Here is a 21,241-nt window from a genome sequence, read left to right on the forward strand (position 1 = left end):
AAATTTGGTCAACCCATTTTGTGCAGTTTCAAACAACAATGTTCTTCATTATTCAATCAGAGTTAATCAACTTTTGTTCACTGGGAAATAGCAGAGATACAATAAACAAGTACCTCAAACATGGCTTTGACATTTCATTCCTAGGTTTGCTGGAAAGTCTAAGTGTTACATAATTGCAAGTAGCACAGATAACTTTTCCCCTTAGAAGAGGTGTCTATAAACCTATTCCCTCTGGTTAAGGTAGGGGAAAGGATGTTTAGAGAGTTTTTTTAAACCCAGAAGTTGGATTAAATGTAGAAACAGATGAGGGGCTGGTGGAGACAGGTCCTCTCACAACATTAAATAGGTACTTAGATGAAGACGTGATGAGACAAAAAGCTACGCCTCAAGTGATGAAAACAGAATTAAAGTATATCAGGGGTGGCCATATGGTGGCCAAATTACGCTAACTGTGCCGCCCCATCTGCTCCTGGTTTTATCAATGTTCAATACAATCTGAACTAGGAAGGAGTACCAAAGAGACAACAAAACATAGTACAGAATCAGTCCCTTTGGCCCACAATGACTGTGCCGACCATGATGCCAATTTAACATGTACATATGCCTGCACGTGGTCTACATCTTTGCCTGTTCAAGTGTCTAAATGCATCTATAGTCCATCACCTCCCCTGGCCACTTTCTCCAGACACAGTACTCTGTGTGAAAAGCTTACCTCATAAATCTCCTTTAAACTTTCCCCCTCTCACTTTAAATTCATGCTCTCTAGCATTTGATATATCCAACCTGGGGAACAAGATCCTAATTTATGCCTCTCATAATTTTGTATGCTTCTTTCAGTCTGCCCCTCAACCTCCACACTCCAGAGAAAACAATACCTCTCCTTATAGCAATGTGAAATACAACCCTGTTTTTGGAAGATGTTCAGTGGCAGATTGTCGAGGACAGCTGGTGCCAAATTCAATCCCCTGCACCCATTGCTTAGTGATCAGATGCTCAACTAAGCACATTTGAGGCAACCCTTAAAATCCAATTTCACTCCTGCAATATTCACTTCAAATGTTGAGGTAAACAAAGTGTGAATAATTCCAAGTGACACTCATTAAACATGCTAAAAACACAATGCAGGTCAAACAGTACACATTTATATTACAAAGATAAAGACATACAACCGTTTAAGGCTTGAGCCCTTCATCAAGGTTTATCATGGTAGCCCAGCTACCTTAAATTTTCAAACTATCAATCTAACTTCTGAGGCAGGTCAAAATGGAACTCTTTCAAGCTTTTAAATGTCTTTCTTGACGTTGTGTGACATCCAACACCTCAAGAGTATATGAAAATAACTTTGTTATATTGCACTTAATTAAGCATTTACTCAAGTGACTTTACTCAGATATATATATGACTCATTGCCATCGATTATTTGCAACAAAGGATAACGCCAGAAGCTTGGTATAGTTAAACTTACCTCAGCTACACTTAAAGGTTGAAAACAAAAAAAAAGGAATAAATAAGTAAATACTGAAACAAGAGCAAGTGATGATGTTAGTATTTGTGAAAAGTAGAATGCACTGATGAACTATTTTGGAAAATAAAAGTGCATAATTGAATGTGCATGTGAATTTTCAAAGTACATTTAAATACCTGGCACTTCAAATACCAGCAATGAAACTGTGGCTTTTGATTTACAGAACTTGTGGATATTTAGATGGAAAATTTGCAAGAAAAGCAAAGTTAAAAGTTGTTGCTATTCCTCCCTCCCAAATGGCAGGTGACAATATCTGGGAATTCAAGTTAGGGGTGCCATTATTATTTCGTGTTATTGACTTTAGCCTTGATCCACGAGAAAAGGAGTCCAAGTTTTTTGACACAAACTTTCACGACATTGCGGTCTGCTAAAATTGAGTGGATACAGGCCAGGCACCAAAAGATTTTAAGGAAAAAGAATTGTGACAGAAACACAAGATACATAACTCTTCAAAAGGTAAATCAGTACTAAAGACAACATAAATCGTTGCTAGCACATACAAAAGCCAACATTTGAATTAGGCCAAAGTACTGGACAACTGTGAGCATCTTGCAGAGCCATTGCAAAACCTGCAGCTAAATAAAAAAAAAACCTAAGGAAAATGTTTTAACAAAATTTTAGGTAGTAATTAAAGGTGGTAATAAATGGAGAGCAATAGACATCCCTGCTCAGTGAATCAGTAAGGAATGGGCCAATAAACAGGAGTGACACTAGTAAGCAAGAAATTGTTTTTTTTAAATAGTTTTCACATGAAACATTGCGCAGGTGGTCAATGAGGTGGATACTATAACAGGCATACCCTGCTTTACAAAACTAGAGCGTTCCTATGAAACCTTTCATAAGCTAGAATGGCTCTTTCCAAGAGCGAACACAGGTTTCTTAGTAAAAGCGAATTTTCATAGAGCGAGTATTTGAAAAACGGGTATACCTGCAATGGGGATATGATACTGTGGCCACCAGATGTAGTTGAAAGATGAACGGAATGGCAAATCAATGTTCCAGACCACCAAATCTTCAAGCATGATTTGGGGGGGGGAAGAGGGTTGATGCTGGCATCTAGAGCAGCATTCAAAAGCACTGGAAAAATTCTGCAGTCAATACAGGCCTCCTTAGGTCTGAGCCCTCCTTCAGGAGTTTTGATTTGCTGAGCTTCTCCAGCACTTTTGTGTACACCATGTAAATAAGCATTGCAATATTAATCAAAGAGCCCCTTACGGAGGTTCTTCCAATGAGCTAAAAGATCAATCCCAGCTGGGAATGCAATGCAGAATATAGAGGAGGTACGTAGGCAAATCGAGAGGTGCGACATGTAGCAGTAAGGAATTTCAACTCCCCCAGGATCACCTTAGTGTGAAAGGCTTGCAGGAGGCAGAATTTTTGAAGTGTGTCCAGCAGAGCTTTTTAACCAATATCTTGATAGTGTGACCAGGATTCAATCGAATGAAGGGAGAGCATTTCAGAGATATTGATCACAACACTGAGTCCTAAGATTATTGGGGAGAAGGGCAACCTGCACCTCAGGGACCAATGCTGGAATCTTTGCAATTTTGTTATGCACATTAATGATCTGGTTGTGAACAAAGGAGGCAGGACTTGTGAATTGGCTGATGAAAGAAGCCAATAATGGGGAAGGTCGATTTTGGCGTTGGAATTATATTAGACAGCTGTAGGATGGGCAGAAACATGGCACGAAAAATGTGAGGCAATGCATTTAGGGAGGATAAGTAAGGATAGGACATGCATAATGAGTGATAGGAGCTGAGAGAGTACCAAGGATCCCAGAGGTGGCAAGAGCAAAATAAGGTCATTAACAAGGCATTAGGGACGTGTCTTCCTTAGCTGGGGCACAGAATTCAGCAGCTGAGGTGCAGTGGTACGATGACCTAAAACATTAAAGGACCCCACTGGCATCCTATGTGCAGGTCTGGTTGATGCTCTGGAATAAAAACAGAGGAATTTCATCAGAGATCTTTTGCTGGTCTTTGGGCTAAGTGCCGTAGGGAAATGGGTACGTGACCAGAATGGACATGAGTAAACCAGAAAGGCCACTCTCCATCCTGAAATACCATTCTATATCTAGATTTCAGCAAGGCATTCGATACGGTTCACACAGAGATTGCACTGGAAGGTTAGATCATATCAGATCCAAGGAGAGATAGCCGAATGGATAGAAAATTGGCTGTGTGGAAGAAAGCAGGTGATGTGGACTGGATTAGCAGTGTGCCTCAGGATTCTATACTGAGCCCATTGCGGTTTGGAATCAACAGCAATAATTTAGATGAAAACACATGGCACGATTGGCAATTACGAATGATGCTAAAGTGTCTGGTATTGTAGATCGTGAAGAGTTGCCAAAGATTGCGGCAGGATCTTGATTGGATGGGCAGGTGGGTAGAAGAATGGTTGATGGAATTTAATATAGAAAAATGTGAGGTGTTGCACTTTGCAAGGCGTGGGTAGGATATGGGGAGTGTTGTAGATTAGAAGGATCTAGGAATATAAACACAGACCATCTTGAAAGTAGCGTCTCAAGTGGATGGTGGCGGGTGGCGGGGGTCAAAGGAATTCCAGCACATTAGCCTGCATCAGAGAACTAAATATAGAAGTTGGGAGGTGATGTTGCAGTTGTACAAGACATTGCAGAGGCCCTGTTTGGAGTTCTGTGTTTAGCTTTGGTCACCGTGCTACACGAGAGATGTTGTCCAGCTGGAGAGAGTGCAGGGAAAATTTATGAAGAAGTTGCCTGGTCTCGCAGACCTGAGCGACAGGAAGAGGTTGAGCAGGTTAGGGCTTTATTCCTTGGAGCGCAGAAAGATGAGGGGTGACCCAACAGAGGTGTACAAATTCACAAGAGGAATAGATTGGGTGAACGCATTGAGTTTTAAAAAAAAAATCAGTAAAAGGAAATGCGAATGAGAGAAGAGAGATTTCAGTTAAGGTGGGGGGGAGGGGGGAAGAACCTGAGGGTAACATTTTTGCACAGAAAGTGGTGGGTATCTGGAATGGTTGCCAGAGGAGGTGGTTGAGGCAGGAATCATTAAAATGATTAAGAAACATTTAGATGGATACATGGATAGGACAGGATTAGAGGGATGTGGGTCAAACGCAGGCAGATGGAACTAATGTGGGTGGGGCATTTTGGCTGGTGTGGGCAAGTTAGGCTGAAGGGCCTGTTTCCACACTGTAGGAACACAAAATTTTTTAAAGCAGCTCTCTCCTGTCATTGCAAGGTATTTAAATCAAACCAGTTTATCAGTGGAATTCCATAGACCAATTTTATTTTGAAATAAAACAACTGTGCACAATTTAATGAAGCTCGAATGTTTCTTCCATTTCCATTGAAATTGAGGCTCGTAAGATTTCATCAAAATTTATAACACTCACTATCACAAGCAAACCATTCAAAGTATAAATATAAGTTATTAACATATTACACAACATTCCCAGCAAAGGTGCTTCTGACAAAATTACAGACACGCATCTACACCTAAGAGATGGACGGTCGCAGAGGACAGCTTCATCTGCAGAGGAAGGAAAGGCATGTGACAAATTCAGAAAGCGATTCAGGAAAGTTAGCAACAGTGAGACACAACAGAAGACAAATACTTTGACATCAGATCACTGGATATGTGGAAACACAGATTTATAAATACAGGTTTTCCATACTTATTGCTCCTTATTTATTCTCCCTCCCAAGTGAAACACAGATTGATCACAATTAAAATGATTTTATCATGTAGGATTGCACTTTCAAGAATTTGTATTATTAGCAAACATAGCTTCCCAAGTGTGGACATGGTTAATTCCAAGGGTCACATTATGGAGACTCCATCCTGAAAATTTTACTTTACAAGATTCAAAATATTTGATTATCAAAATTTATAACATACAAGATAACGGATGTAAAACAATCAACATCGCTAAAAACATCAACACCTTGACTTGAAGAAGCTTCGAAAAAAAAAGTAAAAGCTAGAAAGAGTGAACTAATTAGTTTCTATGTGAAAACCTGGTGATCGCATTTATAACCTGGACAGCGTGCATTCCAAATTGCTTGATTTACATACAACATTGCATTTGATCAGCCACCAAGACAAGAGCTAGAAAGCATCACAAATTCCCAACATGCATTATGTGCTGTGCTTGTGAAACAGTGAGATGTCCCCCAATCCATCTGAGGCACAGGGAGAGGCAATGCATCATTACCACTTTGTAGGGTCTGTCGTCCTCCTGCCAACACGCCACTTGGTAGCATCCCAGTTGGTGTTAATCCTTTCAGCGTCAGCACACTTTCGCTTTCCTCTCTGCAAATGTGGATCATCAAGAATGCATTCAGAACTAATGGGAAATAAAATTCTGACAAACTGTTGACTGAAGGTGTTTTCTCCTTTGCTCGTTTCTTATCTTCTCATTCAAGAGCTTTTATCCGTGTTACTAAACTGATCAATCAAGGGCACCTAATAGACATTTATAGTATCTATGAGACAGGCCACTGAATCCATGACCAACAATGTCAACCCCAGGTGAACGTTGCCTCTCTAATCCAGGCAGTACTAACATTAATTGAGATCAGCACACTGTTCCAGGAGATTAAATTTAGGATCCTCTCAGTCAGTGTCACATCCTACAGCCATGGTAAGAATAACAAACCATTTTGCCAAATAAAGCCAAATTTTTATTACTTGAATTTGCAAATATTTCACAAATTGGAGGCACTATAGGTGTAGGACATCCGCCTGTCTAGCCTGCTATGCCATTCAATGAGATTATGGCTGATCTGATCATAGCTCAAAAGAAGATGCTGAGGAGCAAGAATTATTGCAAAGGAGGCAGATTACAAAACAAGAATAACAAATTCTTTTCATTACGTTAGCTTCCTTTCAGAAACACTCAGATTGCTACATGGATTGCAGGGGTCTGGGACTAAAGCAGGAGGGTGCGTTGTATGCCGCAGGACTCTTAACTTCAGTAGTGTGTTTTAAGAATCATAAAAGGGAGAGTAGCCCAGCCTCACAGAAGTGATGAGAAAGAAAGCGAAGAACAAGTTGAGAAATGTCAAACTGGTTTTTGGATTCTCACCTTAGCACCGAGAATACTCTGGCCATTTTACCAATCGCTCGAATCTTGTTCCTAATGATCTCCTTCCGAGCTGCAGCTGTGCCTATGTATGAAAAATTAAAAGTTGTGCACTGGATTATTAAGTATTGCGAGTATTTTATAAAATCTAATTGTGTTTGGCAGAGACCACGAAGTAAATTTTCATATCAGCCAAAGAGATGGGAATTTGTTCAGTCCATTTTTCTTCCTTCCCAACTTGAAAACACTTACTTTGGCACCCTGATCCCTGTCCAAGAGGTATGCTCCATGCAAGAATAATTATTTACCTGCAGTTTATTAAACTGAAAGGAATCTTGCCAACTCTGATCTCAACATTTTCCACCAGAGGTCACCAGATGGCAATCATGAGTCAGATTCTTGGATGAAATTTGCTTTTCTTAGCCAGGAAAACTAAAATCAACTGCAGAGCCACACCAAAGTATCAAATCAGATTGGCTGATCCAATGCAGACCACTGATCAAAGCCATCCTTTAGTCCTGCATCACAAAAGTCTGCAGTTTCCTAATAATCTTTTTTTTAAAAGCAGAATGTCCTCATCAGATTATTGAAATTTCACAAAACTATCAAATGCACATCATCAAAAACAAATCTGAAAAATTATGGACACATTTCTCATACCGAGACAAGGCAGAAGTAAAGCAAATTAATGGGACGAAGAAAATCATCCACTGAAAACATGAAGAAATGGTTCAAAATCCATAGAAACGCCTTAAGTATAATGACTCAAAACCCATCCAGCTAGCCAATGGGCGGCCCCACGTCTGTCCCAGCTAGCCAATGGGCCGCCCCATGCCCGTCCCAGCCAGCCAATGAGTGGTCCCACATCCAGCAAGCCAATGAATGGTCCCACATCCAACCAGCCAGCCCATGAATGGTCCCACATCCAACCAGCCAGCCAATGAATGATCCAAAATCAAGCCAGCCAGCCAATGAATGGTCCAACATCCAGCCAGCCAATGAATGGTCCAACATCCAGCCAGCCAGCCAATGAATGGTCTCACATCCAGCCAGCCAGCCAACGAATGGTCCAACATCCAGCCAGCCAGCCAACGAATGGTCCAACATCCAGCCAGCCAGCCAGCCAACGAATGGTCCAACATCTAGCCAGCCAGCCAATGAATGGTCCCACATCCAGCCAGCCAGCCAATGAATGGTCCTACATCCAGCCAGCCAGCCAATGAATGGTCCCACATCCAGCCAGCCAGCCAATGAATGGTCCCACATCCAGCCAGCCAGCCAATGAATGGTCCCACATCTAGCCAGCCAGCCAATGAATGGTCCCATATCCAGCCAGCCAGCCCATGAATGGTCCCACATCCAGCCAGCCAGCCAATGAATGGTCCCACATCCAGCCAGCCAGCCAATGAATAGTCCCACATCCAGCCAGCCAGCCAATGAATGGTCCCACATCCAACCAGCCAGGCAATGAATGGTCCCACATACAGCCAGCCAGCCAATGAATGGTCCCACATCCAGCCAGCCAGCCAATGAATGGTCCAACATCCAGCCAGCCAGCCAATGAATGGTTTCACATCCAGCCAGCCAGCCAATGAATGGTCCCACATCCAGCCAGTCAGGCAATGAATGGACCCACATCCAGCCAATGAATGGTCCCACATCCAGCCAGCCAGCCAATGAATGGTCCCACATCCAGCCAGCCAGCCAATGAATGGTCCCACATCCAGCCAGCCAGCCAATGAATGGTCCTACATCCAGCCAGCCAGCCAATGAATGGTCCCACATCCAGCCAGCCAGCCAATGAATGGTCCCACATCCAGCCAGCCAGCTAGTGATTGGTTCTATGCTGATAGCAACAAACAATTTAAAACTCATCAAAACAGCCACAAACAAGGGTTCTACCCTGAGCTACCAGGAACTGAGGCTGATCAGTGGAGTATGAAAAATAACCTAGAAACCTAGCAAGTATTAAACTAATCTACAGCTACAACTACTGGTCCAAAGCCCAGTATAAATATAATCAGACAGCAACAAAACACCTGCTTCAATTGCACAAGCACATTTGGGGCCAAACTGGTCCTGAGTCTGCTAAAAGGTGGCTGGAAGAACATCTCAAGATTCAAAAATCCTTCGACAGGTGGGTCGACTTGATCAAAGTTCATGACAAAGTCATGCCAATCACCTTTCTTCAAATGACTATTTGACTTCTGAGCGATGCAAATGTTGTACCTGGTACATTGCAGGAAGACACTGCACACAACAAGCCGTGGTTGTAATAATGGCCCTGATCACAAAGGCATGTTCTGTTTCTTACGATACAATACCCATTGTAAAAAGATCGAGCTGTCCACTAAGTACAAGATGTCCTCCTACCGTCAAATGCATCGTCTCCCTCAGACATGAGCTCATCGTCAGAGCAGATGTTGAGGACGTTAACCAGCATCTCTGTTACTGAACGAAAGAAATAAATTTATTTAATTTAGGCATACATCATCTTGATCACATGCTTCAAATTTTACTTTGTCAATATTTTAAATTTACCTTTAGCAAAATGAGTGTTCAATAGCTATACCTTTTTCCCCGACAAATGGCAGTGACCATGTAAAGACGTCCATGAAGTTAGGCAGCCAGTAAGGATGAGGAGAACAGTTGAATTGTCGAATATTCATCACATTGTTTTCATATTTCAATACAGCAGCTGAAATGAAGAAGCAGTTTCTTAGCGTTGTTCTAAATTCTTCCTTGTTAAGTAATTTTTAAAAATCACCTAAAGATTTTTTAAAAACAATATTCACTTTAAAAAAAAATCTAGACATACAGCACGGTAACAAGCCCTTCCGGCCCACAAACCCACGCTCTCCAAATATCCCATATATTTTTGGAGGGTGGGAGGAAACTTGGGCACCAGGAGGCTTGGGGAGAGCATACAAGTTCCTTACAGACAGCGGAAGATTTGAACCTGGGTCACTGGCACTGTAATAGCGTTGAGCTAACCGCCAGCAATTTCGTGAATCTGTCACTCCTGCAGCAATTGCAAAATTAGCTGATTGGTACAAAAGGTGAGGAAAAACCTACTATTGGCATCAATGCAAGGAAAGTAAATGAAAGTTAGTCAAGACTCCCAAGGATGATGACCACAAGAAGGTGCACATGAAAAATAGCAGAAAAGGCATCTAACAAAAGGCTCAGACCTGAAACATTCATTACCCTGGATTTCCTATGGATGCCTGTCCTGCTGAGTTTCTCCAGCACTCTTGTGTATTGCAATATGCACACAGCAATGTCTTCCCAATATTGCCCTGGCGCTTGCCTTCAGGGTGCACAGATGACAAAGTGATCTAATGTATGAGCCACAAGATAAAATGGAAAAATGGCAGCAGCAGGAAGGAGCAGTTCGAGAAGCAGCTACTTGGCACGTTTAAGATCAGGTTCAGTCCTGACATCAGGTGCCGTCTGTGACATTGCGGCTTCCTTCCAGCTGCTCACGTTTGCTTCCTCATGCACCCCCAAAGGCATCTGGGTTGGTGAGTTAACTGGCCATTGTAAATTGCCCCAATGCGTAGGTGGGTGATAAACTGAGTTGGGGGGGGGGGGGGTGTGGTCATTTGATGACAATGGAAGGAGATTTTTAAAAAATGAGTGAAAGATAATTTATGTGAACTCAGAGGGATGAAGGGCCTGCTTCCAGGCTGTATATTCTACAGCTAATAAAATGCACACTTTGATGATGTAAATCTTTGAAATTAGGGTCAAACTTACCTTTATTGTTATAGACGTCTAAATAGTTTGGTGCAGAAAAAATTGTAATTAGCGACGGGAACCCAGTGGTTTGGCTTTTCCTGTACATTCTGTAACTGGTGACACAAATAGTAAAGAAATTAAAGAGAAGTTCCTTATTACAATGAAACTGGACAAATTAAAAAACAATGCAACGTCCTTGACAAGACAGAAGTGTGCAGACTACAGAAATGTAACAGCTAACTTTTGGACATCAACCTCCTCAAACTGTGATAAGATAAATGAGCAGCTATTCACTTTTAGTTTCCTGTTGAGGGACATGCGCTGATCATGAAGAACTAACTTCCCCAACTTTTAAAAAAAACATTACTGGAAGAGGAAGAGGAAGTCTTAGTTGTTTAATATTCTGGGTAAATTATCTAAATTTCTGAAGGCTGCATTTAGTGCTAACCTAGACCATGCATTCAAATAATGAGGCACATAGATTTCTGCTCACAATGGTCACATATCCATCAAAAGCAATTTGTTTCCATTTTGTTGCTTCCTTTGGCAACACAAAAGTCTGCATCCAATACTGCAGTACCACACAAAATCCCTTTGCTACTCACTGATGAGTATTCTGTGCGAGACGAGTTTCATACTGTTTTCCACATCTTAATAGATTGTACAAATGATAAAATAAGTTGCACAGTTGAAGGATCTAGGTGACATCGATTGAATTACGGTAAGACATGAGTGCTTTTTATACAGCCATTTCGTTCCGGGATATTTGGTGCTTTTTTTATATACTATACCTGCTGCCTAAAAAAATACACGAAGATAGAATAGGGGTGGGTGGGGGGTTCATTTGAGTACCAATTTTTTTTCCGGCAACAGACCTAGACAGTGGCTGTCTAAACGGCAAATCGGACATTCCGGGACCAACTACAGGGGAATCACGCTGCTCTCCATTGCAGGCAAAATCTTCGCTAGGATTCTCCTAAATAGCATAATGTTCTCCCAGAAAATGTTCTCCCAGAATTGCAGCTTTCGCGCAAACAGAGGAACTACTGACATGGTCTTTGCCCTCAGACAGCTCCAAGAAAAGTGCAGAAAACAAAACAAAGGACTCTACATCACCTTTGTTGACCTCACCAAAGCCTTCGACACCGTGAGTAGGAAAGGGCTTTGGCAAATACTAGAGCGCCTCGCATGCCCCCCAAAGTTCCTCAACATGGTTATCCAACTGCACGAAAACCAACAAGGTCAGGTCAGATACAGCAATGAGCTCTCTGAACCCTTCTCCATTAACAATGGCGTGAAGCAAAGCTGCATTCTCGCACCAACCCTCTTTTCAATCTTCTTCAGCATGATGCTGAAACAAGCCATGAAAGACCTCAACAATGAAGATGCTGTTTACATCCGGTACCGCACGGATGGCAGTCTCTTCAATCTGAGGCGCCTGCAAGCTCACACCAAGACACAAGAGCAACTTGTCCGTGAACTACTCTTTGCAGACAATGCCGCTTTAGTTGCCCATTCAGAGCCAGCTCTCCAGCACGTGACGTCCTGTTTTGCAGAAACTGCCAAAATGTTTGGCCTGGAAGTCAGCCTGAAGAAAACTGAGGTCCTCCATCAGCCAGCTCCCCACCATGACTACCAGCGCCCCCACATCTCCATCGGGCACATAAAACTCAAAACGGTCAACCAGTTTACCTATCTCGGCTGCACTATTTCATCAGATGCGAGGATCGACAACGAGATAGACAACAGACTCGCCAAGGCAAATAGCGCCTTTGGAAGACTACACAAAAGAGTCTGGAAAAACAACCAACTGAAAAACCTCACAAAGATTAGCGTATACAGAGCCGTTGTCATACCCACACTCCCGTTCGGCTCCGAATCAAGGGTCCTCTACCGGCATCACCTATGGCTCCTTGAACGCTTCCACCAGCGTTGTCTCCGCTCCATCCTCAACATTCATTGGAGCGACTTCATCACCAACATCGAAGTACTCGAGATGGCAGAGGCCGACAGCATCGAATCCACGCTGCTGAAGATCCAACTACACTGGGTGGGTCACGTCTCCAGAATGGAGGACCATCGCCTTCCCAAGATCGTGTTATATGGCGAGCTCTCCACTGGCCACTGAGACAGAGGTGCACCAAAGAAGAGGTACAAGGACTGCCTAAAGAAATCTCTTGGTGCCTGCCACATTGACCACCGCCAGTGGGCTGATATCGCCTCAAACCGTGCATCTTGGCGCCTCACAGTTCGGCGGGCAGCAACCTCCTTTGAAGAAGACTGCAGAGCCCACCTCACTGACAAAAGACAAAGGAGGAAAAACCCAACACCCAACCCCAACCAATCAATTTTCCCTTGAAACCGTTGCAACCGTGTCTGCCTGTCCCACATCGGACTTGTCAGCCACAAACGAGCCTGCAGCTGACGTAGACATTAACCCTCAATTAATCTTCATCCGCGAAGCCAAGCCAAAGAAAGAAGAAACATTGGACAGCAAAAGATTCAAATCCTGCTCCCAGCCATTCTTAATTTGGGCTAAAGGCGTGTGTCTAAAACCAGTCAACTTGTCATAAATGACAGATATTAACCCTTTACCAGAAGGTTGCAATCCAAAAAAAATGTATCAAGAATATTTATTACAAGGAAAATCATGGATCTAAGATTGAACAAAATACCTAATTTGAAAAATATCTGAAAAACTAAGCATTTGGAAAATTGAATTTTCCGACCAATTGAGCAAAAGATTCAAAGCTATTATCAATAAAGAGATCTTTAAAACATTTAATACCCAATCTATAGCAATCATTAAATTACGTTTCCAATTTTTTTTAAAAGAAGCTACAGCGAAGGTGAAAAGACCAGTAATGTGGCAACGTGCTGAACATTAAATCCTGAAGATCCATTTCTGAACACTACCCAGCACCAGTTAAATCTCTGCTCTGGACTGCCATAATAGCAGTCAGCACAGAACCAAGATGAGCTAAAAAGAACGCTCTTGCTGTGCTCTGACTTGGCAGCACCTGAGGGCCACCAAACGCACCAATAACTTCTGAGAATCATTACGACACAGGAGCATATAGAGATCGTACAGCTTCACCCTCCTTCTTTCTGATGGTTTGGTCAATAGGTTTTAAAAGCAAAACAGCTTTCAACCAAGTTGTGAAGATTCCTACAAAGAAATTATATTCAAGGCTAAATGAAAGTGTGATTGTCTCTTTTGTTAGTCTTGTTTTCTTTTATTCTCAGTTTAATTAAGTGACATGGGTGAATATAATCTAAATGTATTATATGTATAACACAGTTATAATAAATAAATTGTAATAAATACTACACATTTAGATCAGTGGTTCTCAACCTTTTTCTTTCCATTCACATGCCACTTTAAGTAATCCCTATGCCATCAATGCTCTGTGATCAGTAAGGGATTACTTAAGATGGAATGTGAGTGGAAAGGGAAGGCTGAGAGTTACTGGTCGAGACACAATTGTTATTGAAACATTTTGCCTGAGAAAAATAGTCATTGCCCATTTCCTTTAGAGTTACGAAACCATGCACATAACAAGTCAATGAGGGACAATTAAAACAGTGGTTTCCAGACATTTTCTTTCCATGCACATCCCACCTTAAGCAATCCCTTACTAATCACAGAGCACCTATGGCATAGGGATTACTTAAGGTGGTATGTGAGTAGGGAAAAAAGGTTGAGAACCACTGGTTTAGATTATAGTCACCCTTGTCATTTAATTATACCGAGAATAAAAGTAAATAAGACTAATTAAAAAGCATTAAAAATCTTGGCATTATTCAGTTCACTTCAGAGTTTTAAGTCATTACCATCTTGCAATGGGCTCCTGAAGGATACAATTAAACAGAGCAGAAAATAGGGCTGGAAGATGCAATCAAGATGCTCTAATCAACCCACTGAAGATTGAACAACACAAATAGGGAGATCAATTTCAAGAAAAGGCTGCACACCATTTATCAATGTACAAAGTTTGAAGAATATAAAACCATAATCAATCTGCAATGAAATGTAATTCACCCAATCAAATGATGAATTAAGAGACACGATGCTAAACTATGCCTTTCCAAGATCAGGAAATGCAATTAAGTTACATAGCAAGATGACCCCTTTGGTTTAGAGATTTGAACCCTGGTGTCCAATTGCTCAATTACCTTTGAATATTCAGTTGCAAAAACGGGAATGGTGTTTCGAGCGACAACTTTGCACTGTCCTTCAGTTTCAGTGAAATCCCACACTTCTCAGGTTGCTGCCTCACTGAACTACACATTGAAAATTAAAACTAACATGCAAAGGTTATTCTAAGATATTTCCCTCATCAGTTATATATATTGTTCACCTGCCCACATTTAACATTCAAGCAAGTCACACACAAAAAAGAAATCAAGCCACGAAAGCAAATTCTCTCTGGTTTTAAATACACTATAATTACAAGATACAGTAAAATGCAGCCACATCAAATTTTAATTTAAACATACAGCACGGTAACAGGCCCTTCCAGCCCACGAGCCCAGGCAGTCCAATTACACCCAATTAACTTACAGCCCCTGTATGCTTTTTGAAGGGTGGGAGGAAACCAGAGCACCCAGAGGAAGCCCATGTAGACACTGGCAGAGCGTACAAACTCCTGACAAGACTGATGCTGTGAATTAGCAAGGAATGTACGATTTGGTACCGTGGTTTCAGCATTATGTAATGTATCAGACAGGTTAACAGAGGGTCACTTTTAATATCGGAATCAGCTCTGATTGTCCAGTTGCAAAATGACTTTCTAAAATGAACATTCTTTGATCTTCTTGTATTGTAAATTACAAATCTTTATCTCAATGACTCCAGTGCACATATTTTGTGGAATCTTATTTTGGAGCCAAACTTTTAAACAGAATGTGGTGCTTTTAGTTGAACTACAGATGTTAGAAATCTGAAACCGAAATTGCTGAAAGTACTTATCAAATCAGGCTACATCTGGTCAATAACTTCCTTCAGAATTAATAAAAGTTAGAGATCTAGGTGCTTGATGCTGCACTGAAGAAGGAATAGGGATAAAGGGATCAGGGATCAGGAGCGGCTGAATGACAGAATTCTGATTATTTGAAATATATTTGATTTCTAAAATTGTCTTCAATCTGACAAAGGTTGATTTGAAACATTTACACATACATACATACAGGACCTTCACATACATTTTGAAGGGTGGTAGGAAACCCACACAAACACGGGGAGAACATGCAAGCTCTTTACAGGCAGGGCCGGATTCAACCTCAATCGCTGGTGCTGTAACAGCATTCCCCTTACCGCTATTGCTAACTGTGCCACCTCAAATGAACTCTATCTTCAGATTTGCTGCCCCATCTCCTGAGTACTTCCAACATGGCCATATAACAATTACAGCAAAGATACAGGCCAACAGTTCAATATTCACATGGAAATGCTTTTGTTGCAAAGGTGCCTAACCTTTTATCCCAGAATTCCAAAAACCAGCAACCTCCAAAAACCAGCACTTTTTTCGGTAGATGAGATGACACATAAGTAATGTTAATTTCCCATAATAAATTCTCTATTTTCAGAGGGAAACCCCTCCCCCACCCAGTCCCTGTCATCCCTGCCCCTGTGGGCATCCAGTCTTACCTTCGGTGGAATGGTAACTCTCGGTCCCCAGTGGGAGAGAAGCAGGCGGCAGCTGGCTCAATGTGGGAGCAATGGCCATCTTCCTTATCCATTATCCCCCATGCAGCTGGAACCGTTCTGACAGCCATTGCTCCCGCATTGAGCCGTTGTTACGATCCAGTGGGGCACTCAGTAAACTCCAGGCTCGGCCCGATGAGCTGGTGGAGCGTTTGAAAGCCTCGTGACCAGATTTCTGCCTTGCTGAGCCCAGGCTCTGAACAGCCAACGCTGGCTGCCTTTTTGTTGAGCTCCTGGGCCACAAAATTGACTTCGACCTCCACCTGACCGACACACTGGCCGAGGGCCTCCTGTACACCACACGTTGGACCACTGCTCGGCCCAGTCAGCAACCCCCTCCCCCACCCCCTCAGCTTGGCCAGCAGCAGCCCCCCCCCCCCTCACACCGTGCTCAGCTTGGCCAAGGGGGCAAAATAGTCTGGCACCAGCCCGGGAGAGGGGGCTGATAGATCGACTGCCAGAAGGGGCATGGTGTGAGGCACTTGCTTAAAGGGGTCAAAATCAAAATGATTCCAAAATCCAGAAGATTCCGAACAACGGCAGGTCCTGATGATTCTGAATAAAAGGTTAGGCATCTGTATTGAAAATGTTTGAGTTCAACTTTCTTACCCTGCATCCTGGGCTTCGTGAGCTCGAATAATTGAGAGCAAATTATTGTTTTGTAAAAATTCACAAACAGCTGGGTAGCTGGAATGATAAAAAAAAGTATAATTTAATATGAATTTAAAATACAGAAATTAAAGATTGATAGAAAGAGAAAACCATAGGTCTACCCCCTGGTCGCACCTGTAGAAGTAGGAGCACCCCCGCACTGTATTATGACTGAAGTGATCTTGCGTTTTTTCATTTCCAAAGTCCTCTGATGGATCTGACCACAACACGTCACACATTGGCCCAAACGCAGGCGGCTCCTTAAACCTATCTAACTGTGAAGAGACAAGTCGAGAAAACAAGAGAATCAATCAAACACAATCCCTCTCTCACTTTAAATGTCATTTTCCTGTTTTTTTTAAAACACATTTTGACCCAATTTGGGAATACATCACAAATTCCATTTCATCGCCAAGCCAAAACTTCAGTTCAATAGCATTGTGGACATTCTTTCACCACAGTTGTCTTCTTTTTTTTGGGGGGTGGGGGGTTGGTTGGGTGAGTCAGGGTAGCTCAAGTGGCTACTTGGAACAAGCCACCAGAGGAAGTTGTAGAGATGGGTACAATTATAACATTTCAAAGGGCCAAACATTGGCTCAGGTAGACACAAACAAGAACAGCAGATGCTGAAATCTTAAGTGAGCAAAAGGACATGAAACACCCATGGAGAGAAATCTATCAATTGCGTCTTCATAAAAGTTCTCTGCCAAGTGAACTGGTGCGGACTCAAAAGGCCAACATGGCCTGTTTCCGCTCCGTAAATGGTTATAAGTGCTTACTGACATTTCTCGCCCAAGCATGCTGCCTGACCTGCTGAGTTTCTCCAGCTCCTTTATTAAGTTTGCAACTTGACCAGCATGGATGAGGTGGGCCTATTTCTGTGAAATTATGAGAAATTATTTTGTGAAGCATTAAATGCTGTCTTTGACCGACTCACATCCCATGAATAAAGAGAAAGAGCTTCAGAAGTCACTTCAACTAATACATTGGTTCAAATGGGCCCAAGAGCTGACAAAAGAGTCCCTCAACTTAGCTGTTACTTTCACAAACTAATGTGGTGCTTGAGGGTCAGTTCAGAAATATTACTCAATTTATTTGGAGCGGTTGAAACAAGCAATGATATCTTATTCATGGAGAATAAACATGCTATGAGCCATGCATCAAGACCTGCTTGACATGCCAGCAGAAAGCATGAGCTGACACTTTTCTGGAAGAGGTAGGATCGTTAAAGTTGAAATCAATGGTGACAATCATAGCCAAGTTTTTAGTCAGAAGATTGGCTTTTTACAGAAGGCAGAACTACCTTCCAATTGAATCTAATTCTCTGGAAATGATCCTCCACAGACACTAAGCATTGTTGGCGAGATCATTAATGGGTTCAGAAGAGACGAAAAGAGCTTACGACAAGGACAAACGATGGTGGTTTTAGTTTGTCTGTTGGTCAATTGCAATAATACATTGGTGATGAGCAGCAATGATTGGATATTCAAGGTGTGGTCACAGAAGAGAAGGGGTGTGCACCATCCAAATTATTCTATCATAAATACGCCATGCAAAGAAGGGCAACAACAACCCAAGGACAGATTCAAACCTAATTATACACCACTTTGTAGATCTGCTCTTCAGTTAAAGGAGAGGGTGAGCTCAGTATGAAAGAGAAGAAGTTAAGATCAAGTTGTTAACCACTGAAGTAAACAAGACCGATTAATGCACCATGGCTACAGTTTTCAATGATTGTGTCAGTGGTGAGTGTTGATTTTAATGGATTCAATGAAGAACGTGGGGAAAACGCATGTCACCAGAATTTGAGAAAAAGGTTAAGAAATGGGACACAAATTTTTAAAGCTGATGTGTTTAGCATCACCTTTATCACAAGGAAATGATGAGGCAGTATTGAATGAAGAGAGGTGGTTCCATGTGAAATGAGCTGTTTGCTAAGTCAGGAAGAGTAGACATTTCTACATCAGCATACAATGGCATTACAAAAAAAGGAGGAACAACCAACACTTGTGGAGAGAAAAGATTAGGGACTGGAATTTATCAGTTGTACATCACTGAACTCACAGGGATTGAGTTTCTTAAAGGAGTAATGTTCTCATCTTTTAAATCTGCAGGATACATTTGACACCTCAAACTAATATATTTTGTATTTTAATGACACAAGCCCACCACACTCTGCTAAATAATCAAAATTACAAATATAGGCTGTGAAGTTCTGCAGACATTATAAGGCAAGTTCTTTTCAAACTGAAGTGTTACCAGTGTTATCACGATTTATATAATGGTTTTGAATATCATACAATACTTACTCTTCTAATATCTTCTAAACTCTGAATTTCTGGTGAAAGCCCCCCATGAACACAAAGAAACTGCTGGTTCAGAAGTGCAGCAACAGGGAGGCAGTCAAATGCGTCCATACAGGCATCGTACACCCTTTCAGAATATTTGATTTTGCCTGTTTAGAAAAACTGAAGATTAATATTCAGCTATTAATTTTTTTCCATCTAATATCAAAAATTATTCATTTTAAAAAAAATCTCTCATTATTGTCAGCTTTTTACTTTTGTCCTGTTCTTCCTCTCTCTGTGATAACTTTGCTGACATTTATCCATGGAATTGTCATCTTCCAAACAGTTCCTTGCTTGTAAATAACCTTTTCCCATGTTATTTAACTTTGAGACGGCCATGGAACAATTCCTCATGGAATTACATGATGAGGGGCTTAGTCACTCAATCACACTTCACACTTGTGGTATCCAAAATGGGTATTAACAAACTCTGCAAAGGACAAAATTCAAACTGGTGTTTTCCAGACCTCTGTTCTTCCATAAATCATCTTCTCTGCAAAGTCACCTGCCTTCATGTCCAGTCAGTACCAGAACAGTAATAGCTATGGTCTACCAAAATTGTTGACTGCAATAAACAAGTGCTGAACTAGTGAATAACTGGACTGATACCAATTTCAAGTTTGTAGAAAGTTTACTTATGAAAGCAAAACTAAATGGAAGCTCAGAAATTAACCTCCATTATTCAACTGTGAATGTCTCTGTGACCGGGCTACAGAGTCTGAATATCAAACATTAGACTCCATGCAAAAATCACAGTGTTAGTATTTGCCCAACAACAACAACTGCAGAACTGTACGTACATCCCAGTCTGCAGTAACCACAGGGCAAAGGACACACCTATGATCAAATAATTATCAATCTTCCAGACTATTAAAAACAGTTACTAAATAAAAAGATGCAAATTAAGTTAATATTTACTTACATTCTTGCTTAAAAGTGAAATATTCTGTGAGGTGTCTGCATTCATGATTCCCTCGTAAAAGGAACAATGTACTTGGGTATAGAATCTTGAGAGTCCATAAGTAGAGAACACACTATTGTATACAAAACACAAGGAGGATTTAAGTTATTGAAACTTTGCCTACACAGAGGAATCAGTGAAATATGAAAATGTTAACTTGTCAGTATGGTTGACAATAGTTAAAGGGTTATCATACAGGATGAAGAGTTGCGCAGAGAAGTGGCAGACGGAATTCAATCAGAAAAATGTGAATTGATACACTTTGGAAGATGAGCCTGAAGGTGGGGTACAAGGTTAATGCCAGAATTCAATGTGGAGGAACAGAGGGATTTTTGGGTCTGGATCTAAAGTTCCCTCAAAGTCACAGCACAAGTTGATAAAGTGGTTAAAAAGGTGTCTGGTGCATTGACCATTAGTTGGGGGACTGAACTTAAGAGCCATGAAGTGACGTTGCAACTCTTTAAAACACTAGTTAGACCACACAAGAGTATTATGTTCAGTTCTGGTCATCTCAATTTTCGAAGCAGAACAAAAGGTGCAGAGGAGATTTATTTGGATGATGTCTCGATTGGAGAACATGCATTATGCCCCACTAGGGCTTTTCCCTGTTGGCATGACGGAAGACGAGAGGTGATTTAATAGAGGTGACTAAGATTATGAGAGGGATAGATTGAACACCCACCACCTTTCACCCAGGGCATCAATGGCTAATACCGTAGGATATCTGTTCAAGGTGAATGGAGGAAAGTTCAGGGAGATACCACTCATGTACACATATGCACTCGTGTACAAGTCTACCTCATGTAAAAGTCATGTTAAAGCTCATCCACCCCCCAACCCCCAACAACCACTCCTTACCCTTCCCTATCCCCCTCACACTTCTCCCTACTCAAACTCACCTCCTCCTTTGAGCTCACCCTTTCCAACTCTTTGTTTTTACTTCAATCAGTGTCTGGAGACTTTTGTGTTATGGTTTTGTTACTTGGTGGGACATGCATTGTGATGCACAGAGTCTGTTTTATTACTTTAATTCATTGTGTTTTTGTTTTTCAGTACCAGGGATGCACTTCTGGGGGTGATGGTTGGGACCGATACAATGGGGACATTGTATAGATTGATGCAAGAAAGATGGAGGGTTATGGACAGTGAGGAAAGGATGTTTTAGATCGACTGAGTAGGTTTATAAAGGTCTACACAACATTGCAGCTAAAAGGGCCTGAATCGTGCTGTAC

At 41.6% G+C, this 21,241-nt stretch overlaps 1 protein-coding gene and 1 non-coding gene across 11 annotated transcripts in view; both read right to left on the minus strand.

Moving 5' to 3' along the window:
* Window positions 1–21,241, minus strand: part of LOC138736379 (serine/threonine-protein phosphatase 2B catalytic subunit beta isoform) — a 124,852-nt gene that overhangs the window by 23,354 nt on the left and 80,257 nt on the right. For 3 of the 10 annotated variants that reach the window (XM_069885830.1, XM_069885828.1, XM_069885824.1), the window contains 9 exons: window positions 19,971–20,082; window positions 19,010–19,155; window positions 16,836–16,975; window positions 16,659–16,736; window positions 10,361–10,455; window positions 9,174–9,299; window positions 8,975–9,052; window positions 6,605–6,686; window positions 5,732–5,829 (listed from right to left, as the gene is read on the minus strand). In XM_069885830.1, coding sequence (XP_069741931.1) covers window positions 5,732–5,829; window positions 6,605–6,686; window positions 8,975–9,052; window positions 9,174–9,299; window positions 10,361–10,455; window positions 16,659–16,736; window positions 16,836–16,975; window positions 19,010–19,155; window positions 19,971–20,082 — 955 coding nt within the window. Of the gene's footprint in view, window positions 1–4,771; window positions 5,047–5,731; window positions 5,830–6,604; window positions 6,687–8,974; window positions 9,053–9,173; window positions 9,300–10,360; window positions 10,456–14,518; window positions 14,627–16,658; window positions 16,737–16,835; window positions 16,976–19,009; window positions 19,156–19,970; window positions 20,083–21,241 lie in introns of those variants that run through there. The other 7 variants (XM_069885831.1, XM_069885832.1, XM_069885826.1 and 4 more) reach the window with 6 other exon arrangements.
* On the minus strand, window positions 19,739–19,874 carry LOC138737850 (small nucleolar RNA SNORA84). Its single transcript, XR_011341280.1, has one exon. It is a non-coding gene; the product is annotated as a small nucleolar RNA SNORA84 (small nucleolar RNA).

This window comes from Narcine bancroftii, chromosome 6 (assembly GCF_036971445.1).
Source record: "Narcine bancroftii isolate sNarBan1 chromosome 6, sNarBan1.hap1, whole genome shotgun sequence".
Taxonomy (NCBI): domain Eukaryota; kingdom Metazoa; phylum Chordata; class Chondrichthyes; order Torpediniformes; family Narcinidae; genus Narcine; species Narcine bancroftii.